Genomic DNA, 25,250 nt, shown 5'->3' on the forward strand with positions numbered 1-25,250 from the left:
GAGTCGGCATAGAGAGGCTTGCCAGTTGGTGAGAACAACAATCTAAGTCTCAACGTGGACAAGACAAAAGGGATGGGCAAGGGGTAGACAAGAGGTGGCAAGTGGGGACTGTTACCTTACTTCTCTTTTAATTGGTTAACTCTGCCCACGAAGTACCTCAGCAGTTGAGAGATACTTAATACAAAAAGTGTTAGCTGTGTTCAAACTTTTCACTTTTGTAATAATGCTAGCAAATTTTTGCTAAAGCCTGATTAATATTTAATTATTAAATATGTAAAAAACTATTCAAAGCAAACCAAAATCATTTGCCACGATTATATCTCCAAGAATTTACGTAAATCATCTGCCACTTGCATTTCTTCAGAATGAGGTTTGTCTAAGATTATACAGCTTTAATTTTCTTCTTATAATTTTTATAAATCTAAGTGCACAATTTGAATAAAGAAGCAATCTGATCATCCAGCTTCAGCCAAAGCTAATTGTCTCTACCTTGGTTGATCTTGCCCCTCTATATAGATCTGCCAAAACTTCACATATCCATCATGGCTTGCAGTTGCAAGGACTGTTCCATCCGGTGATAAAGCTCCTTCACTGATTGGCTAAAGGAAAGGCAAATTAGAAACGTAGGAAATATTGACTGAAACATCTTTGTATATTTCTGAAGCTTCAATAGCTTTTAAGGAATGACACTCAGAACAAACAAGAGAAAACCTGCTGAAGGAGCTCAGCAGGCCAGGCAGCAGCTATGGACAAGAGTACAGTCAATGTTTCGGGCCAAGACCCTTCATCAGGACTGGAATAAAAGATGAAGAGTCAGAGTAAGAAAGTAGGAGGAGGGGAGGAAAAACCAAAAGGTAACAGGTGAAACCAGACGATGAGGACGGGTGAAGTAAAGAGCTGGGAAGTTGATTGGTGAAAGAGATAAAGGGGTGGAGAAGGGGTAATCTCACAGGAGAGGACAGAAGGCTGTGGAAGAAAGAGAATGGGAGGAGCAACAAAGGGAGGTGAAAGGCAGGTAAGGAGATAAGGTAAGAAGGGGAAATGGAGAATAGTGAGGGGAGGCAGCATTACCAGAAGTTCATGCCATCAGGTCTTCCCACCCCGTTACTTGCAAAAACGGAAGTAACGCCATCCCCTTCTCTCAATGCATCTGTTCTCACAGTGAGTGTTTAATTTGAGAACTAAGGAGATGGTCTCCTTCTTCAAAGGGGCTTCCCTTCCTCCACCATCAACACTGCCCTCAATCGCATCTCTTCCATTTTGTGCACGTCTGCCTTCACCCCATCCACCCACCATCCTACCAGGGATAGGGTTCCTCTTGTCCTCACCTACCACCCCACCAGCCTCTGCGTCCAGCACGTAATTCTCCAGAACTTCCACCACCTAGAGCTGGATGCCACCACCAAGCACATCTTTCCTTGCCCCCAACTTTCTGCTTTCAGCATGGATCGCTCCCTACGCAACTCCATTGTCCATTTGTCCCTCCCCACTGATCTCCCTCTGGTACTTATCCTTGCAAGTGGAACAACACCTCCTCCATGATTACCATTCAGGGCCCCAAACAGTCCTACCAGGTGAGGCAACACTTTACCTATGAGTCTGCTGGGGTCTTCTACTGTATCAAGTGCTCCCAGTGTGGTCTCCTATGTATCAATGAGACCTGACACAGGTTGGGAGACCACTTCACTGAGCACCTACGCTCCATCTGCCAGAAAAAGTAGAATCTCCCAGTGGCCACCCATTTTAATTCTACTTCCCAATCCTATGCCGACATGCCAGTCCATGGCCTCCTCTATTGTCGCAATGAGGCCACACTCATGTTGAAAGAGCAACACCTTATATTCCATCTGGTGAGCCTCCAACCTGATTAAAATTGATTTCTCAAACTTCCGGTAATGGCCCCTCTTCACAATTCCCCATTTTCCTCTCTCACCTTATCACCTCCCTCTGGTGCTCCTCCCCCTTCTCATTCTTCCATGGTCTTTTGTCCTCTTCTATCAGATTCCCCCTTCTCCAGCCCTGTACCTTGCATCAATCAACTTCCTAGCTCTTTACTTCACTCCTCCCCCTACCAATTTCACCTATCACCCTGTGTTTCTTCCTCCTCTCCACCAACTTTCTTACTCTTAACAACTTTTTTTTCTAGTCCTGATGAAGGGTCTCAGCCTGAAACATCAACTGTACTCTATTCCATAGATGCTGCCTGACCAAGTGATAATTAAAAAAAGCACAAAAGTTCACCTCAGACGGTTGAAGCAGTTTGGTATGGGTTCCCAAATCCCAAGGACTTTCTACGGGGGCACAACTGAGAAAATCCTGACTGGCTGCATCACTGCCTGGTATGGGAACTGTAGTTCCCTCAATTGCAGGACTCTGCGGAGAGTGGTGCAGACAGCCCAGCGCATCTGTAGATGTGAACTTCCCACTGTTCAGGACATTTATAAAGACAGGTGTGTAAAAAGGGCCCGAAAGATCATTGGGGACCCGAGTCACCCCAAACACAAACTGTTCCAGTTGCTACCATCCAGGGAACTGTACCGCGACACTAAAGCCAGAACCAACAGGCTCCAGGACAGCTTTACCCACAGGCCATCTGACTGATTAATTCGAGCTGATACAACTGAATTTCTATGTTATATTACTGTCCTGTTGTACATAATATTCATTACAAATTACTATAAATTGCACATTTAGACAAAGACATAACGTAAAGATTTTTTACTCATGTATGTGAAGGATGTAAATAATAAGGTCAATTTAATTCAAGTAAACACATTGTTGTGCGACTCTGCAAACAATCCTGCTTGAGATGTGTAATTTTGTTTTAAATTTGACAGTAAACTCTATTTAAAGATAACCAAAACTTACCAGCACAAGTACGGTTAAGGGAGGAGGTGGAATCAAATGTTGCAAATAAAAATAAAATCATACAATTCCAGAAAATGAACTTGGCAGTTGATTTTTCTTACATTTTAAACTTGCAATATATTAAGGACAACATATTTGTTTAAATAAATGTTGGCTGGGTGATAAATATTGAACAGCACATCAATATTCTTTAGTACCATGGCATCTCAAGTGGCAAATAAAGCCTGTCTTAAATGACGATAACCTCCAATACTACAAAACTCACCTATTCTAGTGCACATCTGAAGTAGTACTATAATGTTAGGGATTCTGATTTTTGGATGAGATGCCAATCTGTCAGGTGTACAAAAATTATTTCATTGGATGGTCCTCAAATAATGCTATTCCCCATGTCTTGCCCAATATTTTTCCCACAACAAACATCCTCAGATCAACTTCACTTGTTCACTAATTGTTAGGTCCCTCCTCGAAGGTCCCAAATCTCCCTGCAACAAATAGAAAGGAAACCCTGAATAGACACAGCCTGTCCTCCAGCAGAGTGCAAGTCATGAGGTGGTGCAGATCATAGCCAATTGGTTTCAGAACAATACCAGAGTTCAGGGCCACTTTGATGAATGATATGGCAGCCAAGTGAGATGCTTCCATTCTTGCAGGGTGAATCTGAGTACATCAGGTTGGAAACTACACCAGACACACGGGCAAGCCTGTAGAGCACCTGAAGACTGCCATAACCAACATCTGGCAGTGCCAGACATGAGGGGGTAGAGAAATTCTGAGATTTTTCCTGGGGAAAAAACCGCAAGTTCTGGGTGAGACTGCAGATTTCAAGAGGCACAGTTGCAGGAACCAGAGTTCAGAAAATATCCAAACAGCAAATGAAGATGAGAACAAATGGCAGGTATTAATAGATAACCTCATTATGGAACACACCTAGCAGCTCGATAGCTACTAGTACATGGGTGGTCAGCAGGAAAATCAAGGTGGTAGGTGAAAAGTGAAGAGGGAGGAAGAATAATTGGGTGCATGTGAAGACTAAACATGTACATGTGGAAAAGATGATTGAGTACATACAGAATAAGACCATAAGACATAGGCAATTAAGCCATTATATCTCTAGAAATGAAAGTGAGTGGGTGAATGAAAATGAGTGAAGAGGTCCTATTTGTCAATAGACCAAGAACTCCCTCCAACAAGCTGGTATGGTAGCTTTTCTGCAACAGTCATTCGAGATTGAAGGAATACATGCATCATCTTCCACTCAAAACTGGAATAGAAGCAAGTCATCCTCGATCTTGAAGCACTGCCTAAGAGAAAGCCAACTCCCTCGAGAATAAATGTCAGAAAAGTCTGCCTTTTGGAGTGGATTTCAATTAATGATGTCGTCAGTCAAAGTAAGACATACCTCCATGTAAACCACAGAAGGAATGAGGGAAGTTCTTAGGAACTGGGATTTAATATTAAACATCCATTAAGAAAATACTGCAGACAGGCATGATAGACCAGATAATTTTCTTGAAATTATTAATAAGTCCTTTTACTAAACTTCATCCTATACTTGTCTCTTTTCCCAAAGATACACATTAAAAGCTACCTTTAACTAAAATTTTTACTTCTGATGTGCTTTCAAGTTGTTAACTGTATCCACATACCTTGCTAGCTACTCAAAATATCAGAAAAACTGACATGATCTGATCGTATCTACTTTATTCAAGACAAATCCGCAAACTACATACAAAAAGACCCTTCCTGGAACTTTGCTAAGTAAGCTTTATCTTTCAAATAGAAATAATTAGGGTTGAGTTTACTTTTGGGGTGAAGAGCAAGTGCAATGAAAAACTAAAATTTAAAATTCTAAATTAGAATTATCGATTCCCTACCTTAAAAATACAAATAGCCCCGATTCCCATTTTCCGAGTTTTTGTGCAATAAAAACATAACATTCTTATTTATTTAATTTTATACTTACAGCTGTGTGCCCCTTCACAATGATAACACCTTCCTTTATATCTGTTGCATCAACGGGACAAGTGCTTTTGCTGTTTCTTAGCATATCCAGATCCCAGACCTCAGCCTGATCAAGTTACAAGCATAAAATATTTAAACCTTCAAAGGAACAAGAATTCATTTACCCACCAAGCAGAAACAATAACCTGATTTTACTAATGACTCAGAATAAGATGTTGAGAAGGAGAGCAGTTCCAAGAGTTGAAACATCACTGGCAAATAGATAACCAAATTAAAACTAAACTGGCAACCCAGGATACATAATAATTTTTTCCACATATCTTTAATACTATTTATGTCTGCAATCCATACTGTGCATTATTCATGAGGAAAGACAGGTTAGAACAGATTTATGTAAAAATTATGGATCTTGAAATGTTCCCACCACCTTACCCTATCTTCATGTAAAACAGCAAGCGTTTGACTGCCTTCGTCATTTTCCTCATTTTCTTCTGGAATAAAGGGGCACCAGATGATTCTCCTGTTTGCATTTAAAGGTGTTCCATCTGGTCTCTTAATGTGCATTACAATTTTTTCCCTGAATATTTAGCATAGGAAAAATAATCACAGAAGCATTTAACAATCTTACATTCTCTATATTAAAAACTAACTTCCTTAAATTCATGTCATTGACCTTGCAAATGTGGGTCAGAATTTCACAAAAATGCATCAGTGTCCTTCATGTTGCATTACCTGAAGATTCAATCAACTCACTGAGCAGTGCCATCCTTTGGTACAACTATCCAATTAATTTAGTATCATACATTCAAGTTTATAAAAAGTGTTTAAAAATCCTCAAACATCTTTGATTTGCAATTACTTTATTTCATCCCTATCAATCCTCAGTTTCTAGAAACAGAATTTCAGTTTAGGCCCAAATATTAATTCTAAAGGTGCAAGAATAACTTCTTTACTTCACTAATATATCCCTTTGAAGACTATCTGAGCCCTCCTTCTTGCTAAGCCCCTTATATTCATATCAGAACATTTGGCCACAGAACACCCAGCATCTTTATCTATTCTACTTAGCAGACAGCACCAAAAGCAACTGCATCACCTGGGCAACATTGATTTACACCATAAGACCATGAGACATAGGAGCAGAACTAGGTCATTTGTCTAGAGTCTGCTCCACCTTTCCATCATTGCTGATTTATTATTCTTCTCAATCCCATTCTCCTGCTTCTCCCTGTAAGAGTGGTCACCCTTACTAATCAAGAACCTATCAACCTGCACTTTAAATACAGCCAGTCCCTGAGTTATGAACGAGTTCCGTTCCTGAGTCCATCTTTAAGTCAGATTTGTACACAAGTCGGAACAAATACATCCGGTATTATTTAGCGCTAGTTCGTCAAACGTTTGTCTTAGTATATAGTATATATTTTACATTTCTATGCATATAAAACACTTAAGAAACGTATGTATTCCAATAATTAAACTACAGCATTGCTTAGTAATAATTGTAGCTTTCATCGGGGCTGGGCCTTTCACAGGCTCCATTATTCTTACTTTATCCTTTAAAATTGTTCCAACTGTTGACTGACTGTACCCTAATGCTTTTCAAATGACCGATGACGTTTCACCTCTTTCCAAATGTTTTATTATTTCCACTTTATTTTCAATCACAATCGCTTCCCATCAATGGAACAGAAACACTGCAGGTGGCGGGTCCCAACCTCCGCCGGCTCCCAAGCTCCACTGGGACCTAAGGACCACTGCACTGAATTCCCCAGGTCCTAAAGTCCACCACACTGAGACAGGCTAAATGGGACATGTGGGGCTGTGCTGGGTTTGGGTATTTGATCCGCCACAATATTCCACGTGGGAATTTAAACTGTAGGTGGCAGTGTTTTTTTTAAACGAGGTCGGGTTGCGAGCTCGACATCAACCTGACACAGATGGCACAGGTGTCACTGGATCGACATAAACCGGGCACGGGAGTGTTCTGTCACTGGATCGAACTCGGGAACCTCCGTTCTCGAGCCCGGCGCTGATCTCACTCCACCACCAGCTGAATGGAACAGGAGGCAGAGTCCAGGTGAATCTTGCTAAGAAAAATTTAAGCCAAATACAATGTTACACACTCACTGTCAACAGCAACGACTTAAAATGGCTGATGGCGTTCTCCTTCCTCGGTTCGTAAGAATGAGTTGTCCGTCAGTCGGACGTTCGTAACTTGGGGACTATCTGTATACCCAATCACTTAGTCTCCACACCTGCCAGTGGCTATGAATGCCAGAATCACCACCCTCTGGCTAAAGAAATTCCTTACCATCTCTGTTCTAAATGGATGTCCTTCTCTTCTGAGACTGTGCTCCCTGGTCCTAGACTCCCCCACTACAGAAAACATCCACTCAACATCCATTCTATCTAGTCCTTCCAATATTTGATAAGTTTCAATAAGACATCCCCTCATTCTTCTAAAATCCAGTGAGTATAGGACCAGAGCCATCAAATGGTAAATCTTTCATTCTCATGAACCACCTCTGGACCCTCTACAATCCTAGCAAATCTTTTCGAAGGAGCCCAAACTGCTCACAATACTCCAGTGCAGTCTGAACAATGTCTTACAAAGCCTTAGCATTACTTCCTTGCATTTATATTCTAATCTTCGAAAAGAACGCTAACATTGCATTTGCCTTCCTTACTACCCACTCAACCTGCAAGTTAACTTTTAAGGAATCCTGTACAAGGACTCCCAAATACCAATGCACCTCTGATTTCTGAAGATGCTCCTTGTTTAGAAATTAGTTCAAAGCCTTTATTCCATTGACCATACATTTCCCTACACTATATTCCATCTGTCACTTCTTTGCCTATCCTCCCATTCCTTCCATGTCCTTCTACAGACTCCTTGCTTCCTCAACACTACCTGGCCCTCCACCTATCCTCATATTTTCTGCAAGCTTGGCCACAAAGCCATCAACTCCATCATCAAAATCACTGACGTGTAAATAAGCAGTCCCAACACCAACCTCTGTGGAACAGCACTAGTTACCTGCAGCCAACCAGAAAAGACCCCTTTATTCTCACTCTTTGCCTCTTGAAAGTCAACCATTCTTCTATCCATACTCGAGGAAATCTGCAGATGCTGTAAATTCAAGCAACACACACAAAATGCTGGTAGAACGCAGCAGGCCCGGCAGCATCTATAGGGAAAAGCACTGTCGATGTTTCAGGCTGAGACCCTTCATCAGGACTAACTGAAAGGAAAGATAGTAAGAGATTTGGAAGTAGGAGGGGGAGGGGAAAATGAGAAATGATAGAAGACCGGAGGGGGTGGGATGAAGCTGAGAGCCAGAAAGGTGATTGGCAAAAGGGATACAGAGCTGGAGCAGGGAAAGGATCATGGAACATTGACTTCTCTAACTTCCATTAATGCCCCTCCTCCCCTTCTTACCCCATCCCTGATATATTTAGATTTTTTCCCTTCCTTTTTTCCCCCTCTCTTTCTGCCCATCACTGCCTGTTCCCCATCTCCCTCTGGTGCTCCCCTCCCTCTTTCTTTCTCCCGAGGCCTCCTGTCCCATGATCCTTTCCCTTCTCCAGCTCTGTATCCCTTTTGCCAATCACCTTTCTGGCTCTCAGCTTCACCCCACCCCCTCCGGTCTTCTCCTATCATTTCGCATTTCCCCCTTCCCCCTCCCCCTTCCACTTTCAAATCTCTTACTATCTTTCCTTTCAGTTAGTCCTGACGAAGGGTCTCGGCCCGAAACGTCGACAGTGCTTCTCCCTATAGATGCTGCCTGGCCTGCTGTGTTCCACCAGCATTTTGTGTGTGTTGCTTCTATCCATACTAGTATCTTTCTTGTAATACCATGGGATCTTATCTTGTTAAACAGCCTTATGTGTTGCACTTTGTCTTAGGCCTTCTGAAAGTCCACATAAACAACATCCACCAACTTGTCTATCCTGCCCGCTATTTCCTCAGAATTCCGACAGATTTGTCAGGCAAGATTTTCCCTTAAGGAAACCATGCTGATTTTGGCCTATTTTATCTTGTGCTACAAGTACCCCAAAATCATGTTATTAATAATGGCTTCTAGCATCTTCCCAAGCACTGAAGTCATGCTAACTGGCTTATAATATCCTTTCTTCTGCTTCCCTCCCTCTTAAAAGAGTGAAGTGACATTTGCAATTCTCTAGAACTCTGGAATCATTTCTCCTTTGTAACAGGAATGGCACACACTTCTGCCCCCTGACACACTAACACTTCTGGCATACTGGTAGTGTCTTCCAGAGAAGATTGATGCAAAATACTTAAGTTTATTTTCCATTTCTTTGTCCAACAATACTACTCCTCCAGCATCATTTTCTAGTGGTCTAATATCCATTCTCACCTCTCATTTAATATCTGGGAAAAAATGTATTCTCTTGTATATTTTTGGCTAGCTTACCTTCATATTTAATCTTCTCTTTCCTTACGGCTTTTTAGTTCCCTTCTGTTGATTTTTTTAAAAAAGCTTCCCAAATCTTAAACTTCCCAGTAATTTTTGCTAGATTATATGCCCTTTCTTTTGCTTTTATGCTGTCTTTGACTTCCCTTGTCAGCCACGGTTGCTCTGTGGAATACTACTTCATCTCTGGGTTGCATCTATCCTGCACCCTCTCAATTGCTGTTTTGCCTTCATTCCTGCTAGTGTCTCCTTTCAATCAACTTTGGCAAGCTCTTCTCTTGTGCCTATGTAATTCCCTCTGACCTTATCTTTTCCTTCTCAAGCTGCAGAGTGAATTCTATCATATTATGATTATTACCTCCTAAGGGTTCCTTTACTTTTAGCTTCCTACCCATTCCAGAATTGCCTTTCCCCTAGTGGGCTCAACCACAAGCTGCTCTTAAAAAACCATTCTACAAATTTTCTCTATTGCAATCCAGCACCAACCTGATTTTCCCAATTTAACTGCATATTGAAATCCGCCCATGACTATCGTAACACTGCCCTTTTTACATGCCTTTTCTATCTCCCTTTGTAATTTGTACCTACATCCTGGCTACTGTTATACGCCTGCATATATCTCCCATCATGGTCCTTTTTACCCTTGCAGTTTCTGAACACTACCCACAAGGTTTCTACACCTTCTGATATCTATGTCCCCTCTTTCTAAAGATTTTATTTCATTTATAACCAACAAAGCTACCTCACCAACACTGTCCCCCCCCCCACTCAACCTACCTGCCTGTAATTTCAATACAACATGCATCCTTGGATGTTAAGCTCCCAACTACAATCTTCTTTCAGCTACGACTCAGTAATGCCCACATCATATTGACCAATCTCTAATAAGATCTACCTCATTCCACATACTGCCTGCATTCAAATACAACACCTTCAGTCCTTTAATCATCAACCTTTTCGATTTTGGTTCCCTATTACACTTTAACTCATCCTGCAATTTTGCACCATCATCTACCTGTCCTTCCTGAGTCACACTACACAGTGCACCTACTTGTATACCAACTGCCCCATCCTCAGCCCTATCACTCTGCTTCCCATCCCTCTGCCAAATTAGTTTAAACCCTCCCCAACAACTCTAGCAAACCTGCCTACAAAGATATCGGATTTCCATCTTCCTATTTCCCACTTACATTCTTCAAGCTCTGCCATTTATACAGCTTACAGTTCCCTAGTCCCAACAGGCTTCTTTACTAGAGACATACAACCTCTTTACATCAGTATGATCCATGGGCCTTCCTCTTGTTCTTTCCAGCAACTTGCTTTGTTACTTTCCCAGTTCTAATGAAGACAACATGACATTAACTGGTTCACTCCCCAAAGATACTGCCAAATCTGATCAGCATTACCAGCAGTTTATTCTTATTTCCAATTTGTCATCCAGCTATTAAAATTGTGGTGAATTGCCTATAACCGTGGTAATTACTAGTCCTCATTTTTGTTGTCTAAGCTTCAGAGCTGTTAACCACCCCAACACCCTCCAAAACCTTTTTTGTTCAGCACTCTCCTGATAGTATTTTGTCTATTGTACCAAAAATTAGCTGCAATGGTTCTTCATTGAAGGAAGCAGGGTGGAAAAGGGAATAATCATTCATCTGGTTGATAGTTGATCCAGTCTCAGCCTCATTTCCTGCTCACTACTGATTTTGTTGTCCCGCATGGCCCAAAAAGGTATCCATCTCAGCCTTCAGAACATTTTCAATGACAGTCTTCACAGTTTTCAAGTATATTTCCAAAGCTTTAAGCTCCTCAGAAAAAAATCCTTGTTAATTAAAATGTGTTACATAGAATCTTATTCTGTAACTGCCACCCTGAATTCCAGATTCCAGTGGACAGAAACACCTTCTTAGAATTTAACCTGTCATTAACCTTCAGAAATCTTATGTTTCAGTGAGATTACTTCCCATTTTTCTAAACAATGTGAAAAAGTCTAACCTAATTAGCTGACACTCATAGATCCCACCTTTAAGGAAACCAAACCCAATGCACAATCCAGATGTGTTCTTATCATTCATGTTGTTAAGTTATACCAATACTCATCTATTATATTCTAACCCTAATGCAAAAAAGACCTTCCTAATTATTGACCCTTCTGCACCTTCATGCAAACTTTAAGCTTCTACCTCTACTTCCCTCAGAAACTCATAAGTTGTTGACATTTTTTTTAAAAAGGAGCAAAAAATATATATATATATCCATCAATGCGTTATTGCCTTCTTTCGACAAATGGTGAGAACAAAATGAGTACGACAGCTATATCTCAAACTGCCATAGGATATCTTCTTGCCCTCCGATCAGACACTTAAGATATTTTAATGTATACTGTACATTAAAATTCCATTTCATTTTCGCTGACATTTAATTTCATGCACTCCTTCTGCCTCTTATTCCAAAATGCAGACCCTTTTGTGTATTTTCCATATTCACCTTTTCCTGCTATGTTATGTATTTTGTAACTCAAACTAGCCTCCATTTGCCTGTTTCTTTAAACATTAATCTTTAACCATCCTAGATCTAAGCTTAAGGTTTCCTTCTTTCTTCAATCATGAGAATGTGTGATGTGCATATTACGAAGTTTTTCCACATTTGAATTATTATTTTGCCTATTACTTTTTAAATCCTAATCAAAATTGCCTTTTCAACATTAAAGTTAGCCTTCCTCTAATTTTATACTGAACTGTTTCTTGCCTCTGCTACAGCTATCCTCAATCAAAATTTGATTATTGTTCCTCTAATATTCACGCACAAAAACATCTCACTGCTCCCTATCAATCTCAAAACCTGATCAACCAGTTTCCTGTCTGACTCAACCAAAACATATTGATCACGTTTTACGTATACATTTCATGAATTCCTTATTTTCATTATTCTTCCCATTCTTATCATCCCAGTCTATATTAAAATATTGTCCGTCAAGTTCACAAACATATAATTCTTGTCTCTTCCCACAAATTGCCTGTAGATTCTCTCATTATTCAGTAGCCAGTGGTATAAAATAAGTACCAAATACACAATTGTTGCTCAACTTTAACAAAATAGTTTCTGAGTACCCCATTCCCCACCACTACACTCTCTACAGTTAAAGTCTTTGCAGTCCTTTGTTCAAATGCCCATTTTTCTCCTTTATTAGCCTTCTTGAATTTAAAGACTTAAGTTGCATTTTATCACAATTAAATCTCCATAACTACTGCTGAAGTACTCATTTTATTATCTATCTCCTTTACCACTTCATTGGTATTCTCTTCTAGACCAGAGTTAATTAGAACATCTACATTCAGCATTTTATGTTAATATTGTAAGTAATGATACCAATCATTTTTTTAAAAATTGATAATAAATAAATCTATTCCATGTACAGGATACTGTATTTTTCCATTTTCTTCATTTAGTTGCCAGACAAAAAGGTTGCCTGCCTCATCAACACAGGCTAGTTGGTTAGAGTTGAGGTGTGCAAAACCCAAATCAGCAACAGCACCAGTAAATCCTTTCAGTAAAGTCCGCTCAGCCGTACCAATGCTCAAAACCCGTACCATGCCAATGCTATTAGTTCCTAAGAAAAAATTAAAAAGTTATTAGATTCCTTTGTTAGTCTACTTACACAATTCTAACCACAGCAATGGTTTGCAAATTGTGATACAATAACACAACTCCAAGTTTGTTCTTAAAGGAACAGATTTTACTTTTTTCTTTTCAAAGCTTTTTATTATATTATTCAAAAATAACACAAGGACATCTAGGTAACAACACTTACAATGCCTCAAAGGAAAAAAATTAACTTAAAAATTGAAAATTTTGTGAATTAAAAAACCCTACTAAGCGAAAAAGTGGGGGGGAAACCATTAGGGGTACAACCCCGGAACCATGCGTCATACAAAAAGCTTCTAAAAATAAACATCAAACCGCCAGCAAGAAAGAAAAATATATTTAAAAAATTTACAATTAGATAGTGGAGAAGATCTATCAATTAGCTCAAATGATAATAGCGAGCAAATGAGCCCCATCTTTTCTCAAAATCAAATAAAGGTTCAAAGGTTCGACTTCTAATTTTCTCCAAACTAAGACATAACATCACTTGAGAGAACCATTGTGACAAAGTAGGAGCTGATATATCCTTCCACTTCAACAAAATGGCCCTCCTAGCTATCAATGTAACAAATGCAATAACATGTTGGTCAAACACAGAAATACCATGGATATTTTGAGGAATTATTCCAAAAAGCACAGTCAATTTATTAGGTTGTAGGTTAATTCTGAGTGCTTTAGAAATTGTCGAAAAGACTGACTTCCAGAACTGTTCCAGTATGAAACATGACCAGAACATATGTGTCAATGTAGCTATCTCAGTTTTACATCTATCACAATAACTATCAACATTGGGAAATATTTCAGAGAGTCTCTCCTTCATCAAATGGTAACGATGTACAATTTAAAATTGAATCAGTGAATGACTAGCACAGCTCGAAGAAGAGTTAACCAGCTTCAGAATCCGCACCCAATTCTCCCATATAAAAGTCAAATTGAGTTCCTTTTCCCAATCCTGTTTAATCTTAAATAAAGGACGCTTATCCCATTGTAATAATAAATTATAAATTCTTCCAATAGAACCCTTCATCGAAGGGTTCATACTCATAATAGTATCTAACAGGTCAGCCTCCAATATGTAAGGAAAATCACTTAAATATTTTTGTAAAAAATGTCTAACAAAGATATTGTAAAAAGTGTGAATATGAGAGAGAATATTTATCGACTAATTGTTCAAAAGACATCAGTATGCCTTCTTTAAATAAATCCAAAATAGAATTAATACCTTTATTTTTCCAAAGTAAAAAAATTGGATCACTCAAAGGAGGTTTAAAAAAGTAATTACGATAAATTAAACTACAAAGTGTTTAAATTTTTTTTTATTTTAAAAAAATTGTGGAACTTGAGCCAAATTTGTAAAGAGTGCTTAATCACAGGATATAGGTTTAAATTAGCAACTTTAGCTAATTGTATAGGTAAGGCAACTCCCAATAATGAGGTTAAAAAAAACTATTTCACAGCTCTCAGTTCCAAGTCTACCCAAATTGGCCGATCATTCCGATCAACCCAATATAACCAAAAGGACATGTATTGCAAATTAACAGCCCAGTAATACATTCTTAGATTAGGCAAAGCAAGACCTCCATCCTTTTTCAACTTTTGTAAATGACATTTACTAATTCTTGGTCTTTTATTATTCCAAATAAAAGATAGAATAATAAAATCAATCCAATCAAAAAACTTCTTAGTCAAAAGAACAGGAATATTCTGAAATAAATATAAAAATTTTGGTAAAATCATCATTTTAACTACATGAACACGATCAAAAAGTGAAAATGTAAGTGGACTCCATCTACTAAATAAATACTTCACAAAGTCCACTAAGGGAACAAAATTGGCTTTATAAAGATCCTTATATTTTTTAGTAATTATAACACCTAAATATCTAAAAGAACCTGTAACTTTAAAGGGAGTATTATCATATATAGAGACAGATTTAAAGGAAGCAATTCACTTTTACTAAATTTACTAAAATTTCCAAATTCATTAAATAATTTTAGCAAAGTAGGAATAGATTCGTCAGACTTAGATATATAAACCAATAAATCGTCAGCGTAAAGAGAGATCTTGTGCGTTGTCTCATCCACAAAAATCCCATGAATATTTTTGGCTTCACGAAGAGCAATAGCAAGGGGTTCTAATATCAAATTAAATAATAAAGGACTTAATGGACAACCTTGTCTTGTCCCCTGTGATAGCTGAAAAAAAGGAGACCTACAGTTGTTGGTGATAACAGTAGCAATAGGAGCTTTATATATCATTTTAATCCAATTATTAAAATTAGCACCAAAACCAAATTTTTCTAAAACATTATATAAATATTTGCATTTGACTCGGTCAAACGCTTTTTCAGCATCCAAAAATACAACACATTGAGGAGTTTTCGACGAGGGCGAATATATAATGTTAAATAGTCTACAAACATTTGAAAAAGAATAGCAACCCTTTATAAAGCCTGTTTGATCTTTAAAAATAATTTTACCCAAAATACTCTCCAACCCTTTGGCCATTATCTTTGACAGAATCTTAGCATCAACATTCAATAATGAAATAGGTCTGTATGAGGCACAATCAGTAGGATCTATATCCTTTTTAAGAATTAAAGAAATAGAAGCTTCGTAAAAAGTACAGGGGAAATCAGCTTTCACAAAAGAATCTTTAAACATCTCCAACATATATGGAGAAAGCAATTTTCCAAATTTTTTATAAAATTCTACAGGATAACCATCAACTCCAGGGGCTTTACCAGACTGCATTGAAAAAATAGCTTTATGAATTTCAGATTCAGTAAGCTGGGCATCAAGAGTTTTTTTGATCCCAGCAGAAATTTTAGGAAAAGCAATCTTTCATAAAAAAGCATTTATTTCTGAAGAATCTACTGGACATTGAGATTTATCAAGTTCAGTATAAAAATCTTATTAATTTCTTCATATTCCCGAGCCAGGGTACCATCCTTTCTACGGATTTTCAAAATTTACCTTTTAGCTCCAGCCATTTTTAATTGAGATGGAAGCAGTTTGGTATTTTTAATCTCCAAACATATAAAATTGGCTCTTTAACTTAAGCAAATAGCCTTCAATTGGATGAGTTAATAATAGATTATATTGTTATTGAAGTTCCACCCTTTGTTTAAATAAATCAATATTAGGGGAAGTTGCAGAGATATTATCTAAATCTTTAATTTGTTTTGAAATTTTATCTAATTAAAGGAACAGATTTTAAATGGTTTCCACTACAATGCATCAACATAACCTGTAGTTCTTTAAATCATGCAAGGTTCTTATATTTTAAAAAAAGCTTGCTTATGTGCTATTAGGAAGGATGCTCACCACGAATGGTATATGCCAAGTACTGATTGGACACAGCTATGAGGTTGCCATAGTAATATTTCTGCTCCCATTCATATTTTGCAACAGGTTGTATTTTTACCTAAAAGAATAATACATCAGTTACTTTCCTGGAACAAAGACAAACTTTGTTACTCAATCTCAAACACGAGGAAATCTGCAGATGCTGGAAATTCAAACAACACACACAAAATGCTGGTGGAACACAGCAGGCCAGGCAGCATCTATAGGGAGAAGCACTGTCGACAATTCGGGCCGAGACCCTTCGTCAGGACGGAGGGTCCCGGCCCGAAACGTCGTCAGCACTTCTCCCTATAGATGCTGCCTGGCCTGCTGTGTTCCACCAGCATTTTGTGTGTGTTGTTACTCAATCTCAGTTTTCTTTATTGTCACCCAGACTAAGAGGTTTATAACTAAAACAATCTAACAAACTGCCCTATCCTGCACAAAAAATGAAAAATGTACACATTTACATCTTGAAATCTTCATCATCTTGTCATCGCAAGATATGTATACAATAATTCAAAGTAACAACATGAAGTTTTACACTTTAAATAGATATAATGAAAATTTAGTTCACTGTTTATTTGGACAGCTTCCTTAACAAAATAAAATAAATCACAGTTTTAAAGATTTGGTCAAATAGTGGAAGGAAAATGCAGTAGATATTAGTGTTGAAATTACGGCAAAAACACAAGAAATAGTCGGGTCAGGCAGCATTTGTGGAAAAAAGGAAGAGAAATAACATATCAGGTTTCAATGTTATTTTTCATCCTTCAGGCTTCACCAGCTCTAGGAAAAGTAAGAAACCATTTATCACATTAATAGTAATTAAGTGAGTTAAAATAATTAATTTTCTTTTGCTAGATTCTTCAATGAGATTTAGTGGAAGTCAAACAAGCTAATTACAATATTTAGTCACAATGGAAATGGAATTACCTCCAATGATTAGTACAAGTATTAAACATTCTCTCTTAATTCTGTTAGCTGCTTCACTTTACATCCAACTTAAAGATAAACTTCTTACTTTTAGATTCCAGAGCACTGTGAAAAATATAGCTATATTGTATTATTGACAAGCCAATAATAATTTTACATTGAAGATTACATTTCATTGTCGTATGAAAGTCAACTGAGATTGTTCTCTGGAATGGACTAATTAATAGGTAACATTGATTCTTGGAACACACTATTCCAAATGAGAATGATCTCCATACAAAGTGGATTTAAAATCCTAATTTAATGGCACACATAAAAACATTTGATGCCCTTTAAGAACAGCTTGGATTACCTTGTTGCTACCTCTAGCCTTATTACTGACACTGGAGTCATTGCTTGCTACAATTTCCACTTCTTTGGCAGATATAACACAGTTTGAACTGTCATCACCAGAGAGATATCTAGAAAAAGACAATGGCATCAGTGGAGCTTTATATTCTTAAAACTAAGTAACAAACAAGTCAGTAGTGCTGAAAATTGTTTTCCAGAATAGCAATTTCTTCATTTTTGTCCACAAACTCATGTTTCACATGGACAAAACAAGTTCATCAACAGGTAATAGCAAAACACACAACCTCGGTAATCACAAAGTTATGAGCAATTAACAAATAATACACCTTGTACATTTCTTCTATTTTTGACAGGAGGACAAGAGAAGTAGTAAACATGTTCCAACAGCAAACTACATGCTTCTTGACATAAACTCAATGTATAAATAGTACAGCATCTTACATCTCTTGGGTTTCTTGCTGGTTCAGTCTGTGTGCATTGGCGTGGTTTGACTCTCTGAGAACTGGTCCATCGCCAGCTGCAATAGGATCGGGAACCAACAATCCATTCAGTTCTCCATTGTAGGGCATAGTTTTCTTTTGGCCATTAACTGTTGATTCTAGCAAGCAGAAGTAGTCACAGAAAACAATTAAAAATCATACCTCAAGATTGTGATAAGTAAACCTCAAAAGGAGCAAATTAAAATAAGTGTCTTGAATCAGAGTCCCATCTAAATGCAGGTAAGTGTAACAAAAATGCCATAGTGCAACTAAGAAATAATCTGCATGCTGTCAAATAGACTTCCGTATTTAATTAGACACAATGACATTGACAGCAACAGTATAATGGAGAGTCTTAGTCTTTCAGTTACTCAAAAGAAAACATGGTTCATTCAAGATTGATCAGGTATTGAACAACGATGACAGCGAGGACAAACGCAAAGAATTCAAATATAAATTAATTGGAGGTACCTTATGGTGACTTTGAAATCAAGGTTGAGGATGATAGAAGCCATGGAAAGGGAACCAAATAGAAAATATTTTGTAAGGGGATAAATTGGTAAACTGAGCAATGAACAAAAGCAGGGCAAATATTAAAAAAATGAGAGCACACCCATGAGTTTTTCTTCAATCTTTTTTAACTTCTTCCAACTACAAATCATTGTTATTAATATCCTCCAGAACCTGCCACTGATTTCTTCTGGTAAAGTTTAGGGAGAGTTACCAACAAAGGGTCTCAAGAAATTAGATTTACCAATATTGGCAGATAATGAATTTGAAAACGCAAATGTGAAAAGCAAGCCTGGGGAGCAGCAGTAGATATGCTAAAGATAGGTGCAGTAAATGGCCAGAGAGCCAAGATTCCATAACAAATTGGCAGCTCTAATTGTGGTTTCCATCAAGTCAGAGGATATTAATATTATTCTATGCAGAGGAGCTAATCTCATTTGTACAGCTCTGCTGAGTAATGCTGAAAATAGTGGGATCCCTTGTTTAATCAAGAATTAAGAACATTGGGAGATTTGCCTTTTGTTCAGGGAATGTGCCAGAGCAACCAATGAGCAAATTTAAGTGTGGACATGCCATATTAGAAGACACACAAATAACTATAGCACAAATGACTTTTAACCAGCAAAAACTTAATTAAGATGCAGTTAAAGAACATAGCAGAGTTTTCAAACTGAAGTGGTTGATCTGGAAGCTATTAACATGTTTCAGATATTAAACACATGCAAAAATATTAAACTCCAATACTGTAAAAATCTCCTAATCAACCAAGTTGGAGCTCACGGAATGAGGGGTAATATATATGAGATGAATAATGAATTTACAGAATGAACACAGAGGGATCCTTCTCAGATAGGAAGACTGTGACTGGTGATGTATCCCAAGATACTTGGGCCCCACACAGAAAACAAATTCATATTTCCAAGTTTGTTGGTGATAAACTGGGTGGGATTAGAAGTACAGAAAATAATGTATAGAGGCTTCAATAGATATGGAAAACCTGAGTGGGTAAGTAAGAACACGCTAGATGGAATATAATATGTAAAGAATGAAATTATCCATTTTGGAGCACCAAACAGAAACTCTGATTAATTTTAATTAGTGAATGCAAATAGGGTACTGTTTAAGTCCAAATTGACTAGGGTGTGCTTACACACAAGTTACTAATGAATATCAGGTGAAAATGAAAGCAAATGACATATCTGATTTATAATGAGCTGAAACATAAGAGACTGCAGAAGCTGGAATCTGGAGAAACACCAATCATCTGAAAGAATTCAGTGGGTCAACCAGCCAAGTTCTTCCAGAAGATTGTGTTACTTAATAATGAAAGGTTTTGATTACAGTTAAGAAAATTTTATTATAATTATATAGGGCTTAAGTGGGTCCATATCAGAAATATGGTGGACAGTTTTGGTATAGTTACCCAAAATAAGATAAAGGGAATGTAGTAAAGATGCACTGGTTGGTTGCAGGGATGGCCGGTTTGTAATACAGAGAGGTGAGTATTAAAACACAAAACATTGTTAAAAGACTTGACAAGCCAGTTGCAGGAAAGATGTTTCCTCTGGCTGAGGACAGTAGGACCAGAAAACCTTTTAGAATTATTTTCCTTTTATTAATCATTAGTAATCTGAAACAAGCACCAAATTTCAGCTTGTTTCAACTGCATATTTTATCATCGTCAACAGAGTCGCCAGTCTGCTTTTAGAAATATTATATATCTGCAGTTGAAATTAGAGGTGTATATTGATATTAATTAGGTTGAAAGATGTCTTGAACAGACTTCATCCACTTGACATAATGGGCTCAATTTAACAAAATCATTTCTTAAAATTAACTATATAATACACACAAATTACTTTTGAAGCAAACTAAAGCAATGAAAATGGAACTCTTTAGACATAATAAAGTTTACAGGGGGTAATCATATGCCTGTCATATCTGTTCAGTATTGTGTAGGAGGTAGACCTCACTGATAGTAGCAGAATATTACACTGGATGTACAGAAAGTGCTTTGTAGGGTAGACATGATATAATGGAAAGAATAGATTCCATTTGCAGAGGTTTCTGAGGGTCATTCAAAGGTGTTATTGTCATTTATAAAAGTAATTTTTTTTTACAATCGTAGGATCCTGCCGGGCATACTGCAGGTGTATCCCATCAGTGAGTTGCTCATCAGCAGAATAAGCTGGATTTTACGTGAATCGTGCTGCTGCCTATCCTCGAGAGGAGTCAGTGCAAGAAGGCGGCGGGCAGTCCAACAGTGAGAGATCGTCCTAGTCACTTTCTTGTGATCGCAATACCCTGTTGGATGGTGGGGAGCTGCCTCAGCTGTAGCGAAGCCTAGGCCTCAAGCCATGCTGTTACCTGTCTACTGCTACCCAGGAAACAGGCGGAGTTGGTGCACTCCACCAGAGGTAGTGTGGCGTAGCGTCCAAGCTGAAGTCGGTGCTGCCCCACCCCCCCCCCCCAGCATCTGCTTAGCAGAAGAAAACCATTTTGTAGTCAACTGCAGATTTCTGCAACATTCATTGGCTCAGGTTCTTAGGCTATTTTTGCTGTGATATTAATTTACTGATATCTTATGCTGTTTGTTGTGTGTTATCTTATGCCTTATGATGTGTGACTTTTGGTGTTGTGTATTACACTGTGCATCCATGGGTATTCATGTATGGCTGAAAGACAATTAAACTCGAACTGAACTTGAACTTAATATATGAAGCAAATGCATGGAGTTAAATGTATGAAGTTAATGATGAGCTACAAGACTATAACAATACAAGAAATAGGACCAGGAGGACCACCAGGCCTGATCAGCCCCAGGCCGCAATTCCAGTTCCAAAGAGCTGTTAATTCTCAAACATTCAAAAGGGTACATCTCTCTCCTTTAATTACCTGCAATAATCTAGCCTCTACAAGCCTATGAAAAATTCATCTTTGTGAGAAGAAACACCTCAGTTTTAAGCCTCACTAATCGTTAACTGAGTCACCTCATTTGAAACTCTCAAACTAGTGGAAACATCTCAGCATCTACTACGTCAATGCCCTTAGAATCTTATATCTTAATGAGATACACGATCTTATACTTGACCACAATCATACCAGTACCCAAGAGCAGGGTGAGCTGCATCAACAACTATTGCCCAGTTACGCTCACATTTACTGTGATGAACTTCTTTGAGAAGCTGGTCATAGCCAGAATCAATGCTGCCCAAGGCCCACTGCAATTTACCCATTGCCATCCCACTGGCTCTCCACTCAGCCTGGGATCACTTGGACAATAGCAATAGCTATGTCAAGCTGCTGTTTATTGATCACAGCTCTGCATTCAACACCATCATACCTCAGTACTAATCAACAAGCTCCAAAACCTGGGTCTCTATAGCTCCCTCTGCACTGGATACTTGACTTACTCATCAGGAGGTCAGTGCAGATCAGTCTTCACTTTGCTGACAATCAACATTAGCGCACCTCAAGGGTGCATGCTTAACCCACTGCTCTACTCTCTCACACATGATAGTGTGGCTAAGCACAGCTCATACACCATCTATAAATTTGCCAATGACACAACTATCGTTGGAAGAATTCCAAATGGTGACAAGGAGACGTACAGGAGTGAGATACATCAGCTGGTTGAGTGGTGTCAAAAGAACCATCTTGCACTCAACATCAGTAAAACCAGTGAAGTGATTGTGGACTTCAGGAAGAGGAAGTCAAGGAAAAATATACCAATCCTCATCAAGGGATCGGCAGTGGAAAGAGTAAACAGTTTTAAGTTTCTGCGTGTCAACATCTCTGAAGATCTATCCTGTACTGAACATATTGATGCAGTTACAAAGAAGGCACAACAGCAGCCATATTTCATTAGGAGTTTGAGACGACTTGGTCTGTCACCAAAGACTCTCACAAATTTCCACAAACATACCATGGAGAGCATTCTAACTGTTGCATCACAGTCTAGTACAGAACGGCCACTGCACAAGAATGGGAAAAGCCACAGAAAATTTTACACTCAGTGACATCATGACCAGTAGTCTCTCCAACATCAAGGACATCTTCAAAAGTTAACGCCTCTAAAAGGTGGCATCCATCATTTAGGACCCAGAACATACCCCCTTCTCATTGCTACCATCAAGGTGGTGGTACAAGAGCCTGAAGACACACTCAACATTTTAGGAACAGCTTCTTCCTCACCATCTGACTGGATACTACTTATTGTAATTCAGTGTTTTTTTTAAAATGTACTGCACTGTATTGCTGCCACAAAACATATTTCACAGCATATGCCAATGATATTAAACCAGATTCTGATCTTTATATCTTTCAAGATCATGCCTGGATTATTGTTTTTTTTTAAAAGAGTGTAGCTCTTTTCTTAAGAAAGCAGGGCTAGGACAACACTCTCTTATGGGCAATCCCTCCTGAACTGCTTCCAATGTTAGTATAAATAAGGGGACTGAAATGACACAGAGTGTTTCAGATGTGTCCTCACCAATAATTTGTACAACTGTAACAACTTCTATTTTAACATTAATCCCTCTAGTAATAAATGTCAATATCTCTTGCTTTCTTAATTAATTGTTCCACCTGTTTGCTAACATTGTTTTAAACATAATACCTAGATCTTTCGATACATCAGAGAGAAGGCATGTAGATGGGGTTGAGAGGGAAAATAAATCAACCATGATTGAATGGTGGAGCAGACTTGATGGGCCGTATAGCCTAATTCTGCTGCTATGTCTCAAGGAAATGAGGCAGATATTCTTTGCTCTAAAGAAAGAAGTTTGGATACACTACCCCAAGAGTTTGTCAATGCACAAGCAATATTTTCATTCAAAACAGAACTTGACAGACTTCAGAATATTAGGAAAATCAAAAGATGTGATTAAAAATGGGTCTAAGGCAGGGGTTCCCAACCTTTTTTAAGCCATGAACCAACACCATTAAAGTATCTGTGGACCCCAAGTTGGGAATCATGGTCCCATTTATGTAGACTACATAAGAAAAGCATTTTCCTCTAACCCTAATCCTCATAGAAGCTAACTATAAACAACAATTGTACTATGAAATCATGTACAACATGGAACATTACAACAAATTGCAAATTTTAAACCATAGTTAGAATTAACTTTCAAAAAGCTTTACAGCATATGGGAACAGACATGAGGATAAACAGCAACAGAAATTAACTTTGTTCTGAAAAGGAACTTCACTACCACATTCAAACCAATGTGGTTTGAAAAGATTCTGGAGATGCTAGAAATCTAAAGCAACAAACACAAAATGTTGGAGGAACTCAGCAGGTCAGGCAGCATCTAGGGAGAGGATTAAACTGTCCTCCTGATGAAGGATCTCAGCCCAAAACATTGACTGTTTATTTCTATCTGCAGATGCTGCCTGACCTGGTCTGTTTTTCCAGCGTTTTGTGTGTAGCTTGAAACCAACAAGCCCTTTTTTTAAAAAAAAAAGTTTCAGAAGTAGGAACAGGTGGACTGGATTCAAATGTGAGAGTAAAGAAAAATGACATACTGATTAGTGTAACTTATGACGATCAGGTCCTAGCGATGTACCAAAACCAATATGTGAGCAAAAAGAACGTTCAGTCATATAACATTAGAAATCTACAACGTATTGATTATCAGTACAGCCATGATCAAAGCAGTTGACATGAAGAATAAGTTGCTCTATCTGTCAATTCTTACAGCAGTCCAGAAAAATTTGATTATTTAAGCATACACGGTATCCAGAATAAGCAAAGTAAAACTCCTGAGATTGGGGCAGCAATTTTTGACCTGAAGAAATATTATTCTACTGGATAATAAGGCGAGGACGATCGCTCTGCGTCCAGGACAGCCAAGCCTTGCCGGCATCAGCTCTCAGCCCGTTCCCACCACACAAACGGCCTGCGACAGCGGAGGGAACCATCCTCTGGCATGGTAAGTGTTGAGCCAGCCGTAGGCGGGGCCACCGTAGCTCTGGTACCGGAGGCCCGGGTTCTCAGGTGCAGTCAGCGGTACACCTCTCCACCGCAACCCCCCCCCCCCCCCCCCACCCCGGAGACACGGCGCAAACACCGGTTCTCCTCCCACTCAGGCCTCACTGCGTGCGACTCCCACAAGTTTCATCCTTACCGGACACGCGGTCCAGCTTCAACATGTCCCGCAGGTGCTGCGTGGCGTTCTGAATGTCCATCTTAGCGGCAGAGGTCGGCGGCGGCAGAGGAGGAGGAGGAGGAGACGAAGCCATGGCGGCGGCCCGGGAACCAGAACATGCGCGCGCACACGCGCAGCCGCCCCTCCGAACCGTCAGCTGTGCCACGCGAAAAAGGGTCCCTTCCGGTGCAACCGGCTCTAAATTCCTCCCGGCTGGCTCCCCAGGCAACAGGTCGTTGCTTCAGCATACAGTACTGTGTATGTATAGTGAATTCCGGTTAATTGGGACACATCAGGACCAGTATGTTTTAGTCCAATTGAAAAGCTGTCTCAGTGAGCCGAAGCTTCACGAAAATAATTTAAAAGGTATAAAAAAGACAAACTTCCGTTTAACAGAGTAAAAATTCGTGTTTTTAAATGAAATACCCAACAAATCAGAACACTACCAATACTGCTACACTATAAAACTGTATTAATTGTTAATGATCTACTGTGCTGGATTTCTAAATAGAATTTAAAAAAATAAAGTGGGAAAAACGAAGATCGGCTTGACAGAAGGTAGAG

The 25,250-nt window shown here is 38.7% G+C and overlaps 1 protein-coding gene across 2 annotated transcripts in view; it reads right to left on the bottom strand.

Annotated features, from left to right (window-relative positions):
* edc4 (enhancer of mRNA decapping 4) overlaps positions 1-24,843 on the bottom strand; it is a 104,935-nt gene extending 80,092 nt beyond the window's left edge. For both annotated transcript variants that reach the window (XM_073069892.1, XM_073069893.1), the window contains exons 1-8: positions 24,666-24,843; positions 17,987-18,143; positions 17,547-17,655; positions 16,238-16,337; positions 12,690-12,876; positions 5,266-5,410; positions 4,835-4,939; positions 490-599 (exon numbers count right to left, since the gene is read on the bottom strand). In XM_073069892.1, the coding sequence (XP_072925993.1) occupies positions 490-599; positions 4,835-4,939; positions 5,266-5,410; positions 12,690-12,876; positions 16,238-16,337; positions 17,547-17,655; positions 17,987-18,143; positions 24,666-24,780 (1,028 nt within the window). In that variant the 5' untranslated portion in view covers positions 24,781-24,843. The remainder of the gene's footprint in view (positions 1-489; positions 600-4,834; positions 4,940-5,265; positions 5,411-12,689; positions 12,877-16,237; positions 16,338-17,546; positions 17,656-17,986; positions 18,144-24,665) is intronic.
* Between the last annotated feature and the right edge of the window lie 407 nt (positions 24,844-25,250).

Source organism: Hemitrygon akajei, chromosome 17 (genome assembly GCF_048418815.1).
Source record: "Hemitrygon akajei chromosome 17, sHemAka1.3, whole genome shotgun sequence".
NCBI classification, from domain to species: Eukaryota; Metazoa; Chordata; class Chondrichthyes; order Myliobatiformes; family Dasyatidae; genus Hemitrygon; species Hemitrygon akajei.